Source organism: Argopecten irradians, chromosome 16, assembly GCF_041381155.1.
Source record: "Argopecten irradians isolate NY chromosome 16, Ai_NY, whole genome shotgun sequence".
NCBI lineage: Eukaryota > Metazoa > Mollusca > Bivalvia > Pectinida > Pectinidae > Argopecten > Argopecten irradians.
The window spans coordinates 11192182-11209523 of NC_091149.1; the positions used below are offsets into that span (position 1 = coordinate 11192182).

At 34.5% G+C, this 17342-nt stretch overlaps 1 protein-coding gene across 4 annotated transcripts in view; it reads left to right on the forward strand.

Annotated features, from left to right (window-relative positions):
• Positions 1–4711: 4711 nt before the first annotated feature.
• Positions 4712–17342, forward strand: part of LOC138310511 (calcitonin gene-related peptide type 1 receptor-like) — a 43123-nt gene continuing 30492 nt past the window's right edge. For 2 of the 4 annotated variants that reach the window (XM_069251759.1, XM_069251762.1), the window contains exons 1-2: positions 4712–4995; positions 10561–11486. In XM_069251759.1, coding sequence (XP_069107860.1) covers positions 11451–11486 — 36 coding nt within the window. In that variant the 5' untranslated portion in view covers positions 4712–4995; positions 10561–11450. Of the gene's footprint in view, positions 4996–6826; positions 7162–10560; positions 11487–17342 lie in introns of those variants that run through there. The other 2 variants (XM_069251760.1, XM_069251761.1) reach the window with 2 other exon arrangements.

Below are 17342 nucleotides of genomic sequence, written 5' to 3' on the forward strand. Positions count from 1 at the left end.
ATCCTGACGTGACCCCTAATGGGATGTTGTCAGATCCTCATATCAAACGTAGTGATAATAAGGATCTGTATTTTAATCAGATTGGCTGCCCCACTGCATGATTGTGAAAGGCGACTTAATTTGAAATCTTATTCACAAAAATAAACGTGGTTATTGAGATGAAAATATTATATTTTTTCAACTATTTCAAAGCTTTAGAGTAATGTTTAGCACTTGATTTGTATTTTGTCACGATCTGCTTTAGATTATTACATCATAGGGTAACATATGCTGTGTCACGTGTAAAAATTAGGTCACATTCAATGAATTTTATTGTCTGTCAACTAAGTATCTTCTGGATTTTCCATATTTTATTTAACTTTGTTGTAAGAGAAAATATTAAACAACACCTACATTGCAAGTATGATGTTAGAATTGTGCCTGCTGCCTGCATGAATGGCTAGAAAAGGCGACTAAATCTGGGATCTCAATTCGAGGACTTTCGGTGATCGCTGGCATTGACAATTGTCCAATCTGATTAAAATAAAGATCCTTATTAACACTACGTTTGATAAGAGTATCGGACAGCATCCCATTAGGGATCATGTCCAGATGATCTTTGGAAATTTCCAATCAAATTGTCACTGCCACAATCTTGACTAGGGACGAAAGAGTTTCAAAAAGCTGTTCGAATTATTTTCGTGTACGTAGTCATCTCGCCCAAGGAGCACAACAAAGCTAAATGTACATGTATACTGCAACGTACGATGGCCCATATCAGCCGATAAATTACACTCACAAGTTGTATGTGTAGAATGTACATATACAATTTACTTTACTGACAGTCTACACTCCAAACTTACACGTGTAGAATGTACATGTACAAAATGCCAGTTTACGCTTGACAGTCTACACTCCACATTTACATGTTTAGAATGTCATGTACAAAATGCCAGTTTACTCTTGACAGTTTACACTCCTAAGTTACATGTGTAAAATGTACATGTACAAATTGCCAGTTTACTTAAGCATGTACATGTACAATTTGCCATTTCAGTCTGGAATTCTACACAGTGATTAACTTCAACCGAAAAGAAGATATCAACATTCTGGACATATCGTATAGGTGACACACATCAGAAACGTGTTACATGGTCTTTCTAGTGGTACATGTAATTTGGTAAATTACAGATACATTACTTCTAAGTTTTAAATACTCTTCCACTCTTAAAACTCATTATCTGAGACTGGAATACAGTTATATTGAATCCTCTGAGTCTCTTGGTTTGATTTTAATGTTAGACCTATACAACAATTAACATAGAAGACCTCTGGGGATGGGTAAAACACATGTATGAACGTTGTTTGCTCAATTTGGATATATTTATTTGTCTATATCATTTTACCATCATAGATCTTGGTCCTGACTGACCGCGAAGGGTCAGAGGGATGGGGCCAAAAGTTGTAATGACTTAGATTTCAGAAACCTTCTTCCGAATTCACAGATGTGAAGAAATCAAATACTCTTCATAGATTAAAAGGTCAAATTGATAAAATCTTTGACCGACTTCAAGAGCCTGATGGTGCAATGGGCCAATATATAGATTTTTTTTATATGTAATTGTTTCATTCCGATCAGATCGTAGGTGACCGTTATAGGCACATGACCTCTTGTTATATTTTTCATGTAAACTTCTTAAACATATACATTAATGTACATTCTACTATAAATTTATGGTAGTTACATTTTGCTAAATATGATATTTCAAACAATAAATATCTTGAATTGTCTTGTTTCAATTTTGCGTGTCTAGGAATGTAAACTGTCAAGAGTAAAATAGCATTTTTACATGTACATTCTACACATGTAACTTGGGAGTGTAAAGTGTCAAGAGTAAACTGGCATTTTGTACATGTATATTCTACACGTGTAAGTTTAGAGTGTAGACTGTCAGTAAAGTAAATTGTATATGAACAGTCTACACATACAACTTGTGAGTTTAATATGTCGGCTGATATGGGCCATCGTAGCAACGAAATAGCGTTATCATTTAACGTAGCAATGTGCAGAAAATTATGTGATCTGAAGTATACGTTATAAAAAGGTCATCCGAACATGACCTTTTCTGGGATGTTGTCAGATCCTCTATTTGACGGAGTGGTTATCAGGATCTGTATTTTAATCAGATTGGATAATTGTCACGTCAAAATGACGTCATGATTAGCGGATGACAGTTCATTTTCAAGTATTGAATGTCATTCAGTTGGCATTTACAGCCAATAGGGCCAATATGCCAACTGCGCGTGGTAAGGTTAGAGCTGCAGTGAAAATGTATATTTATTTATTTCAATTTCTTATCTACAGTATGAGACTTTTTTCTACCCCATCGGACACTTCAGGTGAGAGAAAGGTTTCTCTGTCTTACCCAGGGCAAGATAGCCTGCACGGGAATACATAGAATATATTCACGTGATAAACCGGAAGTTGTAAAACGCCATATGCAAATAAACATTAACCTGTTCACAATTCATATCACATTTGACCCCGAGCTCGTGCTTTACGCGCGTGCTGATCTTTGACCTAATAATCATCCCAATCGCAAGTTTACAAGACTTCACATATTTCGATGATGTTTACCCGGTAAAAATGAGTATTTAAATAGTTTTTGATACAATATGTGTAAATCTTCTTTGACTTCGAATATTTCAAAACTATTAAGATTCTTGATATCACAGTGCAACAAGCATAATTAAGTTTTTGGCAAAGTAAAATAAAAAAAATCCAAATTGATATAGTTAGTAAATAAACATTTGCCTTTATTCTTTGAAAACTCATGGATGTGTAGTTTTTTAACATTTATAGGCCTGGGACATTATAATGGTAGAAAAATAATCATTCATTTCCTTTAGAGTAAGACAGAGAAATATCTTCCCGAAGAGGAGATTCGCGACAGTCTAATCTAACAATCGGGAAGTCTCGGGTTACACAGTCGCGAATCCCTGTCTTCCCATCAAGGTAGGGAAAGATCGTATTAATCCTAAAACCGGAACGCAGTGGTAAACTGCTATCATCTTACACTACAGGCAGTCCTTATTAAAAACGAAACTATATTAAAGCAGTATATACAGAGACTATGGTATATTACAGGTCGCCAGCAGGTAAACTAAAAGTGCGTCAGCAGAGACAAGGAGAATTGAGAACAATGTCATATATAACTAATTTATTCATAGCCTCATTACTCACATAAAGACACGCTTCATCAGTAAATTAATGTGGTACGCTGTTGCCGTTGTTGAATTATATACTTTGTTCATTCTCAATATCCGAGAATACTGCATGCGACAACAGATATATTTTAATTTGAACGACGTGTGCGGTTCTATAGGGGTGTGTAATGCTGGATATTTCGTGATAATTGCATAAATAAAAATCACACTTGAGTGGCCACTATGCTGAACATTTATTGTATTGTGCTACATGTATTTCCGGTTACATTGTATCTTTAGAAATGTGATTGGTCTGTTTTCTATCAATGTCCTCGGATTCACAATGACATTACCCAGCGTTGATATAACGATAGTACTAATAGCCCATTGGATATCAAGAAAAGGTTAAGGTTAAAGATGCTCCACCGCCGACAGAGCAAAAATGGCATTCATCATTAGAACAATAATTATGTTGAATCTTGTATATATATGTCTAATTAACACAAAAAATGATATAAAATAATTTATTTTGCCTTTGGTGCATGCGCAATCAGTACTTCATTCCATATAGGATATAGTGCCACAGATTTTTTTCGGGATGCAATTAATTATATTTTATATTTTCAACTTGAAGTAAAATTAGAAGCTCAAACTTTTCAATAGTGGTAATGGTGTAAAGTTAGTAGCTTTTATAACTGAAGAAATATATGAAATTGTCTGCTCCTGTTTTTGATAGTGAAAAAATACCAATTGTCAGCGGTGGAGCATCTTTAATTCAAAGTGGCTATTACTTATATACTTTATTATATTTTATTTTTTTTATATTATAATTGTGTCTTAACAATTTTATAATAACTTGCCATATATATACATATATAAGATATGCTATGATTTTCCACTTTTAATATTGGCAAATATATGGTCACGTGACGTTCAAGATAAAGCATATTGACTCGGTGTTTCCATTTTTAGAAACACGGAGTTAATATTTCTTTGTGAACATCATTACACAAGCACTGCATAATTCAGGGCGCCGTTCTTTGAACAACACTTTTCTTAAAACTGATATGCACATTATATGTAGATTGTTTTTGACATTTGTTGAAAAAACGACATATCTTATGAAAAAAATTAAGGACCTTTGTTTCGGTTCTTACTTGGGTAATATAACACCATATGAACCTCAACAAAGGTCCATAATTGATACATGTATATATTGTACACTTTGTGTTGACACACATTATGTTACTCTGCCGTTAACAGACCTCAGGATTAAATATCCTTAAAAGTTACATGTGATTCTCACGGTACATTGAATGCTTCTATACCCGATATGTGTTATATGTAAATATTTAAACATTTCATTGGAACTTACCGCCCTTTATGTTGGAATCTGATAGTTAGGTTGCGTGTTTGGTTACAGTTAAACGTATAAAAAACTTTTTATTGACTGTATGACTGGTGAAAAGTACAGAAACGTATCAGGCTCACACAGGAAAATATTTTTCAGGATAACGAAAATATATTATTTGGTGGCCGCCAACGTTTATCTGACGGCTGTCATTTAAATATATGGCGGCCACCAGATAGATTATATGGCGGCCTCCAAATAAAATATTTCCATTATCCCGAAACTCTATTTTTCAATGTGAGCCTTAGACGCTTCCATAGGAAAGTCTACTTGGAAAAATAATACATGGATGCATGATGTGAAGCCGTCAAAGGCCAATTGGAATTATACCATTCGAAATGTTCAACGGTTTCCCTGCGTAATATGTCGGATAATTATATTTCACAACTAAATATAAGGTAAGTGTGCAATTACTGGAAACCTGCACTGTTTGGTTTGATACTAACTAGTTTACATTCGATAGGCATCGCTATACTTGGTCATGATTAATTTGTATTCACCTAAAGTTATCAACGATCGATATGTATATACATGTAGCAATGACGTAGAAAGTTGCAAAAATTAGGAAGGCAACAACTTCTAAAAGTCATGTGCATGAGCTAACGAAAATTATTTTGCTATAAGGAAATACACGCCTTCAAACTGAAAAACAGTATCGTAGTTATATGCCCTCGGAGCACTAAATTTGTGAAAGAAACAGGACCAACATGATGCAATCGGAATACCTTGCCTATATGGAACTATATTGATGACTCGGATGGATTGCATCATATCGCTTCATTGATTCAAAGTACGCTTTAGTGAAAACTTTTGTTTGTAGAGCTACGGAAGGACTCAACACGTTGCTGAAGGCAAACGTAGGCACTTGTGTTATGTTGCTATCGACGCTGCAATACCAACTACTGTTCAACAACTCATTGCATCCTTTCAAAATCTACAGTGGCTTGTACACATTTTTATCATTAATTGAATAATCTCATGACATATATTTCGTTAAATGTTAAACCTGTCTGATCATTACTAATAGCAGACGCCGTGTTTGAAATGAATAAAGACACTAAACTTTCCTTCCCAGGGTCAGAGTAGTATAAAGGTCTGAATAAACGGTACGAGTAAAAAAAAAAAACTATTACAGAATCACACTAACCACTAATTCTTTGGTCACAACCCCTTCCGATTAGGTTTAGGATGTACTCCCGGCATTATTTCTAGCCATTTTGGGCTTGTCCTCGCCCTGTCATATTTGCGACTATAGCATTAATATAACTAAGTATCGCCGTGTATTTTGTAAATGGATGAAATGGGCGCCGAAAGCTATTCCATGTACTTTAGTTCTCTTTTCAATTAGATGTCTTTTGCAGTGGATGAGAATTGTTGTTCCTATTCAATCGCAACACTGATAGATTTAATGTTTTAGTATTAAAAAGCATGTGTATGGTTTTAGTCATAGCTCAATATATACCAATGCTTTAACTCTGTATAGAAATGTCCCTAGCTATCATGCGTGTAGTATAATTTTTTCTATACATAAAATGTGTCCAGATCTGTGCATTACGGTGGTGAGGTTGGTTGTCACACTAAGGATATAAGTGTTTCGTTCGCGAAAACATACACGCAACACACCGCATACATGGGAGGCCGTCCTTACACGACCCTGTCTATTAATATGACGTTAAAATAAACAAACAAACAGACAAACATGATATATATTGTGTACACATATATTTCTACTTAAGTATTTCTTCATAAATTTGATTTCAAATTAAATCAGGAGAAAGAACGAAACTAATTTTTCCAAAACTTGTTAAAGTTCACTTGCCTGTTGAATATTATATCATTTATTTGTATTGACACACTGTATCACGATGAGTTTACGCCGGTATGAAATAAAATGTCAAAGTTATTATTTTAAATAATGAGGTAATTGATTCATTAATCTAATGATAAAAACAGTTAATGACATGTTTAACCATATACATACTATCGTTATCCAAGAATAGACATTTCAAGTACATGGAGATGTCCAATCTCTCCCATAGTGCATTGCGGTCCCAACATGTCACAATCTCTCCCAGGGTGCATTGCGGTCCCCACATTCTAATGTGAAAGTGTGGACCGCAAGGAACTCTAGGAGAGATTTGGGGATGTCAGCTCTTTACAAAATGTGTAATGGCGTCAACACTCAGGTTAGGAACTCCGTTCGATGACGAAGTGTACACATCTGTTTAATTAAACCAAAAACTTGCTAGCCTTTATTGTGTATAATTAACATTTTATATACTCTTACCGGTCTGCCTAAACCCCGGTGTACTAGGTTCAATCTTTGATCATACCACACCATATGGACTAAGTCTGTCTTATCTCGTTAAATTTTATTGACTTGGTTTGTGATACCACTGGTATAAACTTCAATGACAATAAATCAGAGATGATAAACCCGACTGCCCCCGTCTGTTTATAACTCTGGTCATTCCTGAGACGGCCAGGCTAACACACGAGAACCTACACCGCTGAGAGTTTAGTGAGAGTGTTGGTGATTCTGGATAAAATATCACATCTCAAAGGTATTTGTATGTTACAATCACATAAACTAACCACTATTCTTGGCAAACAGGTTTAAACTTGAAGTAAAATATAGCTCAATTTGTGTATTCATAATTATAAGATGACGCGTTAGGTTATGAATGTATGCTATACATGTATTAAAATGGGTTGTTTTATATGTACATACTGTATATATATGTCGATATAAGTAATAGCCGAATGAGAAACAGAGTAAAATGTACGACAATGATTTACTATGATTTTTTTTAAATGTATTAATTGCGCCCAGTTCCTCACTCAGGGATATGAGAATAAATTACAGTTTATTTAAATGTCTACCCAACAGAGTGCCCGTAGGCGGTTTTAGATGTTTGGATCGGATCTCTACATTTTAGTGACCTAAGCAAAATGCATTATACAACTACATGTTCTTTGACCACCATGCGAATTACAGAGTTAGCCCCCTTTCGGGTAGGTATCTGTTTTGACGTCATTATTGTGTTGGCGTAATTCACGTCGTTTTATCCGAAAGATATGACGTCACTCTCGCAAACACATGACGTTACAATCAATACCTACCCAAAAGGAACGATAACTCTGTAATATGAAAATACAGAATATCAACAATCATTACCAATGAAACTAAGTAGATTTCGGATAGATATCTGACAAATTGTTGACATATTTGTAAACGCTTTCTATATTATACTTTAACCGGTATTTAAATAAATAGTCTATTCCGGTTATGGCAAACGATAAGAGGCATCGGTAATATAGTGTAAATAATAACAGTGTGTTTAGGAATTAACTTGAAAGCCTTCAATATAGATTATCTTATGAAAATCTTTACACACTTTAAATAAAGCGCCGCGACGAGGTTCAGGTTTTTCATAAGTCCAACATTAATGGAAGTGATATATTGTAGTATTTACACTAATGGTAAAAAGTCAAAAATGCTTTAACTCCATAATAGGTGTTTCCTATGTTTGTATCTGGTATACAATTATTATCCTATGTTGATGGTTGAAACTCCATGACTTGTTAAATTGATTTCTGAAAACGTTCAAGTTGTCCGCATTGACCACATCATTTGGGAGAGATTTCAAGTTCTTCAATATCCTGTTACTAAAAACATTCCTGGCTGTATTAAGTCGAAAGGGCTTTTTGAAGAGATTTTTAGTTGTTGTGTCCTCTTGTACAAGTGTGTCTCATTGGAGTACACATGTTCTCACTGGTAAAATTTATGATAAGTTTATGATGAACGTGAACTCATATTAACTCTTATTTAATCAAATCTGCTTATGTGTATACTCTCTCAAAAATCCGAATTCATTGCGAGAATCATTCTGCTATTAAGTCATTACGTGTTTGATGTGACCAATCAGAAGCAGCGTTATAAATGACAACGTGATCTTATCCTTTATGGACTGATATAGTGAACCAATGAAAATGCCCTTTACCAGCACGAATGAATCATATAACAGTAAACATTTACCTACACTGGTATTTATTTAAGCATTAAACTCTCTTCCTATGGCATATATGGTCTATATAGATGCCAGAGCTTTGGAGACAATTATCTAGCGCGCATTATGAAGATGGTCTGCAAAGCTCTGATAGATGCCATATGAAGATAGTTTAATGCTTATATTTACATTATCAACTCATTTAAGGGTCTCTGCATTAACATTGCTTAAGCTAGACCAGGAAACCCGTTTATCAACGACGATTTAATCCACAAAATTGAACAGCCATTATGAAGGTGATTAGATGACGTCACCAAGTTAACATCAGTGACGTCATAATGGTCACGTTTTGGGTGTCAGTTAAACCGACATATACTTGACTTTGCTTTGGTTAATTTATATAGTAGAAGTGACAAGTAAATGTAAATATAATGAAAGATGTGCCGGTAATTGTATGTGTGTTTCTGCTAAGGGTTCTACATAATCCTGGGCCACAATAGGGATTACATCAAGAATTCAGAGCACAATGGAAGTTTATTTACGCGACATAAGTGGTCATGAGAACCAAAAAGGCGTGTGTCAATGTGTAATATTTATTCTAGGGCAATAAGAGGTTTATTGACATTGAGATTTTTTTATAATATTATTTTAAGGACGGCCTCCCCTGTAAGCAATTAACGTTATCTGAATGTGTGTAGGTTTGGGGACTGCGGTATATTTGTGTTGAATAACGAATAGTCTCGGGATTCGTGTCCTTTTTATTTCTTTAACGTGTTGGTAAAACTCCAACAGTTTAACAATATAAATAATTTGTGTTTTGGTTCAGTATACCATCGCTCTATATTGTCCAGACTAACTACATAACTGTAAAGTATGTCTGAGACACATAGAAGAGACATGTTTTATGTGTCTTGAGATTATATGGCGTTTGTTTAATTTGGAGAATCCACAAGGGAGGTTGCCAAGGTTTCCATCCGGTCTAGTTTGGCGGATTGAACCTGTATCAGACGCTCTAATATACGTGCTGTTTTATACTCGGTAGATTTAGGTTTATAGTTACTGAGGTCAACAGATACTTCTTCATGTTCTTCTCCTAGTATGGTTCATTTCGTGAATAACTTTTCGCAGTCCTGTTAGCATTGATTCTAGCAATTGTAAGATACGACAATACTATTGATACCTCATACATTCCTGGAGACACATTTACATTCTCCTAAATCAAAGATTTGGGCAGTCCATTATCGAAATTCGGGGATGAATGAGTGAAGGATGTTTTTACTATAAAAGAGGATTTTTATCATGTTCAAACGAGCCATAGATGTAGACATTTTTTACATCACAAGATATGCATAATCGGGCGGTCAGACAATTTGACCTCGATATCGAAGGCGTACAGGTTATACGTGTATATCGCGTGAGAAACGGAGAGGTTTCAACACATGTTTATATAGCTATTCCCAGCATAAACTCAAATTATCATTTAGCCTGTATTGTATTGTAAATTATTACTATCTTATTATTTCTTATCAAAGCCCTGTTTCCCTGGTATATAGTTTCCCAATCTAAAATATATATGATATTCTAAATCTGCATTGGTAAGTATTAATCTCCACAAAAAATTGAATTTACCATTGCCTATTTGCTTTCGCAGATACTTGATTTAATCGTAATTTAGATGTATAATTTGTGGAAATAAATTTTGACCGTAAAATTCGCTCTCGATAGAAAGTTACTTTGCAATATATGACCTTGTTTAATGCTTTTCAATTTTAATTTGATGTCGCTTTCATTTTTGGCTGTCGTTCATCTTTCATTATAATAATAACAAAATAATAGTTTCGACATTACCCATGTATCATCATTTTCTCCGTCCATACCCCCCCCCCCCCCCCCAAAAAAAAAAAAAAAAAAAAAAAAAAGTGTCTATACTTTAATTCATTTTTTGTCTTTCAGATTACCTGATCAGAACATTAGCTGAGACCATCGGCCATACACTTATAAATAAAGCATACTACAAGACATACAAATGAATGGATAAGCATTAATGTTGATGATGAAAGGCTTCCATCGACGTAGTAGTAGTATTGTGCAGTATTGATAAACTTGTTATCGCGGCAGTGAAGTGAGAAGCAGATTACCTGACGGGGAATATCACTTGTTTGACTTGGGAAATAAATATGGTGAATATGGACACGCCGTCATGTAGAGAAGGACAAGTGGAGACGGGGCCGTAAACATCAGGGTTAATTACGCTGTATACGTTAACCAATATACCGTATAATCGAGCAGCATCCCTTTGTTATCCCTATATAAAAGGACAATAGCTCGGAAATTGATTAAATTGAGTTCAGGAATTGGTTAGCCACGTGTCACAGGGACGATCCTAGCTAGGTAATGCCAGTTTGTGGAATATGCGGACGATATGAATGTGATGCTTTCCGTTTGGTCACGGATAGCTGCATTTTATTGAGCCAACTTACGATAAAGGATTGATATTGAACCGTGTCACGTGAGTCATTAGACGAGCAAACAGACAAGGGGTAACACCTAGGTATTGGATGAAGCAGCTGATATTGTGACTTCCGTTGTTTCCTTCTGGTACAGCTTACTCTCTCTCCCTGAGGGTGTGATGCTATTGCTGTGAGGTTTGATTCCATTCATTATTATAAACGTATTGTCGGTGGTATTAAGTGAAGACAATCGTACAATAGTTCAGTGCTAATGCACTTACGGTATCCAGGGTATAGTATATAGCGATACCTGTACCAATATAGTTACGGATTGAATTCCAGACAGCTGACGGATACAAATTTTTTCTTTTGTTTAGGGATTTCTGTATAGGCATGGATTACAAGATCACCGCAACAATTTTATTACAAGTAAGTATTTCCGCACGTTCATACCATAACATTTTATAGGTTTAGTCTTTGTATCCTATTCGTTACGATGTTATTAAGAGCTTCCTACCACAGCCTACTTTCATTTTATGAAGCGATGATTTCAGCACACGGAATCATTTGTATTTTATTCTTGACCCAGTTGTTCAACAGGCGATTAGGCTTGTTTAACGACAATTTCCCAATAAAGATAAAATCATTTCTTGTAATTACAAATACGAAATTATAAAGGCATATAAGATTCTTGAAAACAGCATTCTGATCCTATTAAAAGATGCCCAGCAGCCGACAAAGGGTAATTTTCCCTATCAAAAACAGGAACAGACGATTTAGTATTGTTATTCAGTTACAACTATTACTTATTTTACACCATTATCACCATTGAAAAGTTTGAGTTTCTAATTTTTCCTCATTTTTCTGTGCTAATCAGACATAATGACTACCGTTTATGTTCTGTCGGCGGTGGAGCACCATTAATTTGAATAAAGATGTAAACAAAGGTTTTGCAATAAATGAGAAATGAGAACTTCACTTGTGTGTTTAAGGCAGTTAATTGCCTCTTAAACATCCTAGCTCAGATTAAAACTTTGAAATATCCACTAATAACTCCTTTGTACATATATTATATCACTAATTTGATTAATAGGGCAACATTACAGTACCATCTTTTGTTGTTTCGCAAACATGTTTCAACACTTGGTTGAATTTATTCAAGTTTTAGAGAGAACTTTTCATTCGGCTTAATTGCTTGAAATTGCCCTAACATCCGTACGTAGTAACGCTAATGTTGTTCGTCTGTACTGATCCGCGTAAAGATGGGGTGGTGATATCATGCGATTGTCGTTAAGGTTTAAGACCTTGTTTAAACTAGTGATTTTTTGTATGCCTATAAATCATTTCTTTGGTGAACTTAAACATGACTTAGTTGATGTAAAATGTCTAATCCATCCGAACCTTAGATATTGCTGTTGACTCATATATTGTTGTCTTGTTTGGAAATGTTGGCAAAATATGCAAAAAAATGTATTTTTTGTTGCAAGTCCACAGGGTTCAGTATATATATATCACCAAATGGCCATGGCCATGCCTTTATGTTTACTAGTGTTTATAGCATGTAGTAGGAGCGCTGGTTTCACCGGATCCGACTTTACAAAGGCATACACATCTAGTCCTTTTTGACCTTGTCAGGAAAATACGGTATAGGCGACATACAAAAATCACTAGTTTAAACAGGGTCTTAAACCTCAATTGTTGCATATGTCAGTTATATAAAGTTTGATTAATTTTCAAAGTTGAAGTAGAACTGACAGTTGATTTACTCATATTGTACAATTAAAAACATTTAGACCCTCCGTGTAGAAAATAATTTTTCCTCGAAAACATTACCTTTACCTCTAAGAGAAGTTTATAATAATAACAACTTAAAAAACAACTCAGTGGCAACATGATGTGTGCCATGGCTACAATAAAACAACACGTTCTAATATTGCTATTTTAATGGTCCGACTGACTTCTTAAAAATCGAAGTTAAACTAAATTGCCGTAGTAGAAAGGGGATCAGCTGACAATTTGAATACAATATATGAGGAAACATTCTCAATATTTGATCATTCGGCATTATATCTTAAAACATAATTCCGACATGATGACGTCATACTTGTTTGTGTTCTCAGCCTAACTATATTATTCACGTTTTATTACGAAACCATCAAAACCAATATGAATATGCAAAGCAAGTAACGATAAAACAACATTACTGGCCCCAAATCACGCGATATACAGTACGTAACAAACGGCACTTTAACATTTGGACCAAAGCGGATAACCTGACTTTTTCATTAGATGTAGTGTTATACATACAATATGCATTTATCATTATGAAAGTTTCTTATATTGCAATCTAAAATAGATTATAGAACTTGACTTCGTAGAATGTTTTCATCTGTATAGTCATTATGAAAGTTTCAATTGTTATATATACTGAATCTGTATATAAATAATACATATTTCTCAATTTTGGAAGAATATATTTTTGTGGTCATTATAGGCAATGCCCGAATATATCGACTCTATGAAAATAATCGGCGACACTGAATACTAATCGAAAACACCATTATCTGTTGGGAACAAGCTAAACGAATGCATGAATTATAGTTTGACCCTAAATGGCTAGTATGATATAACCTGAAATTATTTGCATTGACTCGGATGTCATTGTCACGTCATGACTTTACGTCAGTAAACAATTACGAGACGCCAGGATTCGAGGACGTCATAAAAAATGGCGGCCTTTTTCTATAATTTTGTAACGCCTTTTCACGTTGAGATTCATTGAGATATAGGTTGTTGTAGTTATGTGATGGGAGGTATCTGATATTTGTGGTCATTTTATAGAAGATTTATGAAACTCGCCAGCGCTCGGAAAGATAAAAAAAATCTACTTATACTCGTTTTCAAGAAATCTCATATGAAATGAACACCTATTTTATATCATGTATAATTCTTTGTTGCAACCTGAACAGTCGACTAACTATCACTATTATCTGTGTTGCGTTTACATAAAACAGTTAAGAGAAAGAAAGTTTATAATTACAGGGAAATGATGGTCCCCGTCTCGTTCCCTGAAGATAATTAACTTGTATATCATTAAACGTATGAGACAAAAAAGGTCCATCAGGAATGTTTTTGACGGCATTCTGATATCTCCTGGTGAGAAACGTTGTCCCCTACTGTTTCCGTTAACGAGCTAACATTACGACACGCGATTTGCTCATTATATATTTTGACAGAGAAAGGAGTAGATGTTCAAAAACAGAAGAATTATTTTCCAGAACCAAGTGACTAAGAGGTTAAACGATGTCATCTCTTAGAATAATAATATTGATTCCGAACAATTTTGGGTGTTTGAAGTCATATTTAGCGGATTGCTCTTGTTTGTGATACAATTCACATTATAACAATCTTCACACATAAAAGAAAACTTAATTTGTAATCTTAATAAAATTACTTTTTTTAACATTTATAATGTAGTACCTTCGTAAAAGGGAACATTTAATTGATGATCTTCACAAATAATGATATATTTACTTTGATATAAAGATGCTCCATCGCCGAGAGAGCATAACCGATACTCATCGTTTGAACAACAATTGATGTTTAATTCGCGTATATATATGTCTTATTTACAGAAAATATAAAAGAAAATAATTTATTTTTCTTTTGGTGCATGCGCAATAAATAAATACTTCATTCCATATAGGACATAGCACAGTTGTACCACGATTTTTTTTCGGGACGCAATTCATTGTTTTTATTTTTTTTATCTTGAAGTAAACTGAAAGGCTCAAACTTTTGAATGGTGATGATGGTGTAAAGTAAGTAACTTTTCTAACTAAAGAAAAATACTGCTTCTGTCTTTTATAGAGCAAAAATGCCCTTTGTCAGCGGTGAAGCATCTTTAATTAATCAAGGAGTATTATCTGTGATGGTTTACAACATGGTAGTTAAAAATGTTGGTTTACTGTATAGCAGAAAATTAAGGTTTGCTGACAATACAGTATGTATTTGGATAAATTTTGAATTGTGCACGATAGTGGACTAAATTCAGATAATAATTACAGAATGTGTCGTATGGTTATTTAGTTGTCTCTTTCGTCAAGCCAAGTATTTGAGGACATTGCTATGACAAACTGTATCGACAAAGACAGTTGGCCGTTGTTAGTATACTAAAATCTGATGGCAGATGCCACAATTTCCGTCAGATAATTCTATCTGCCAGTCCTAGCCAAGTATCCATAGAAACCATTATTGCACGGCTCTCTTCGTTAGAACAGCGATTTATTTGATATTCCTTTAGCAATTGTTATTACCATACTAGCATTAATTCTGTATCCAAGAACTTATTATAGACTGTAATATGAAACAGTCATAACAAAGTCTCGAACAAGTCAATAATCTTGACTAGCCGTCCAACTGAGGTGGTCATTAATAGAAACCTGAACACTGTATGTACAGTCAAACGTTATCTATATACGCAACTCACGGGACAAAAAGCAATGTTCCTTTATAGATGTCTTTTTATATACAGGTTTAATTGTGTTGATCTGACTAATTGGGACCGCAGGTGGTCTTGAAGACAGGTGTGACAATACACAAAAAGTTTGTGTATGATGAGTAAACTAGTAATTGTGTAAATGTCATTATTCCGTAGGAACACGGGGAACTAGGTTTACGGCAGAACTGCTCGTACAACAAATCTTTATGTGTGTGTGTGTTACAAAAAGGTAAATGTATGTACGATGATTGGCTCAACGTTGTGGACAAATGAAAAATACAAGCAGGCAAGTTATTGCTTAATTACGCGAAAGATTTGTACACGTGCAACTGCTTGTACGTATCGCCCTACAAGAGTGACCGTCAGTTATTCTACGTGGACGGTTTCGTTTTGCAGTAGGAAGCAAAGAGAGAGTGTCAGTGTCAACTCACAAAGGTCTCAAGGGTCTGACCTTAATCATAAGTCATATCATGATGTTCAATCTCTGGGAATTTTCTAAAGGCAAATAACGCTTATCTGTCATGGCCGCTAAAGGGTCCAAATATGTACTCCTTCTTTGCGTCCCAGTCCGATACAAGAGAACATCGATCGCTAACTAAAACATAAGCACTATAACTTGTATAAGTTGTTTTTGTTGTCGAACTACGATGTGAAAAATATATTTTTGATAAAAGTTCATATTAAACTAAAGTTGTTAGACTATTTAAACGTTAAATTGTTTTAACTGAAATCGATATCCCATTTCACCAGCGGTTTACACCAAGAACACATCAAAGTTTAAGTAAAGTGTAAATGTTTATACAAGGCCACGTGTTATTGGGTTTCTAAGGCGTTTATCCTAGTGCTTTTCGTCTCAGATATGGGCAATTACTTTTAATATAAACGGCAGGCGAAGTGTTAAATCACATAAATGATCCCTAAATCAATAACAGTAATATTGTGGTTCTAATTCATACAAAAACGCACAAGTAAATAACAAAATTAAAGACTCCCAAACGCCATTACCCAGGTTTCTGAGGAATTTCCTCTGTAGCATTGGACGTTACTTTAACAGTTTTTTTTATCATTATAGTTTGAGAGACACAATTTTAAAGTCAATTTGAAATTCCGTCTGCCATGGTGGAAAATGTGAATCCTGTGGCTTTTATTACTCAAAATAGGTGATCTCCAAGCACCAGTCAATCGGCAGAAAATTAGAAGGCAGTTGAATGATGTCAACTTTAAAACAGACGAACAGAAATCATGGTATTGATTATGAAATGGCATCATCTTTGATGACAGCAACGTATAATGATCATCACAGAGAACTAATTTATAGAACTATTTCAAATTGATAAATATGTTCACTGCGTCATTCAAGTATATTCCTTTGTTTCGGAAATGTCAGTATTAAGACGTTATTATCATAATGCTTTATTCAAATAACAAATTCGTGAGATTTGAATGTTTTACCTAAAATTGCTTTCCGCAAATATTGTGCCAATGCACCTTTTCTTTTCTTTTTTAAATACCATTCATCAACTTCTTTATTGATCATAAACTGTTTAGTTAACATTAGACGGTTTCCAACATTAATGGAATAGTAATTAATATAGCAATATGTTTTGTTGACTTAATTGAAGTTACTTATAAGCCATTATTGTGGCGTTTAATGTGTAATAACCTGTTATATATTTACAAACAATCGTACCCTGCTATCGTGTTTCAGTTGTAGTATACATGGAGATCAATGAAGGTCAAGTGGCAATAACACTTAAAATCCCTGACATATTCCCCATACTTTT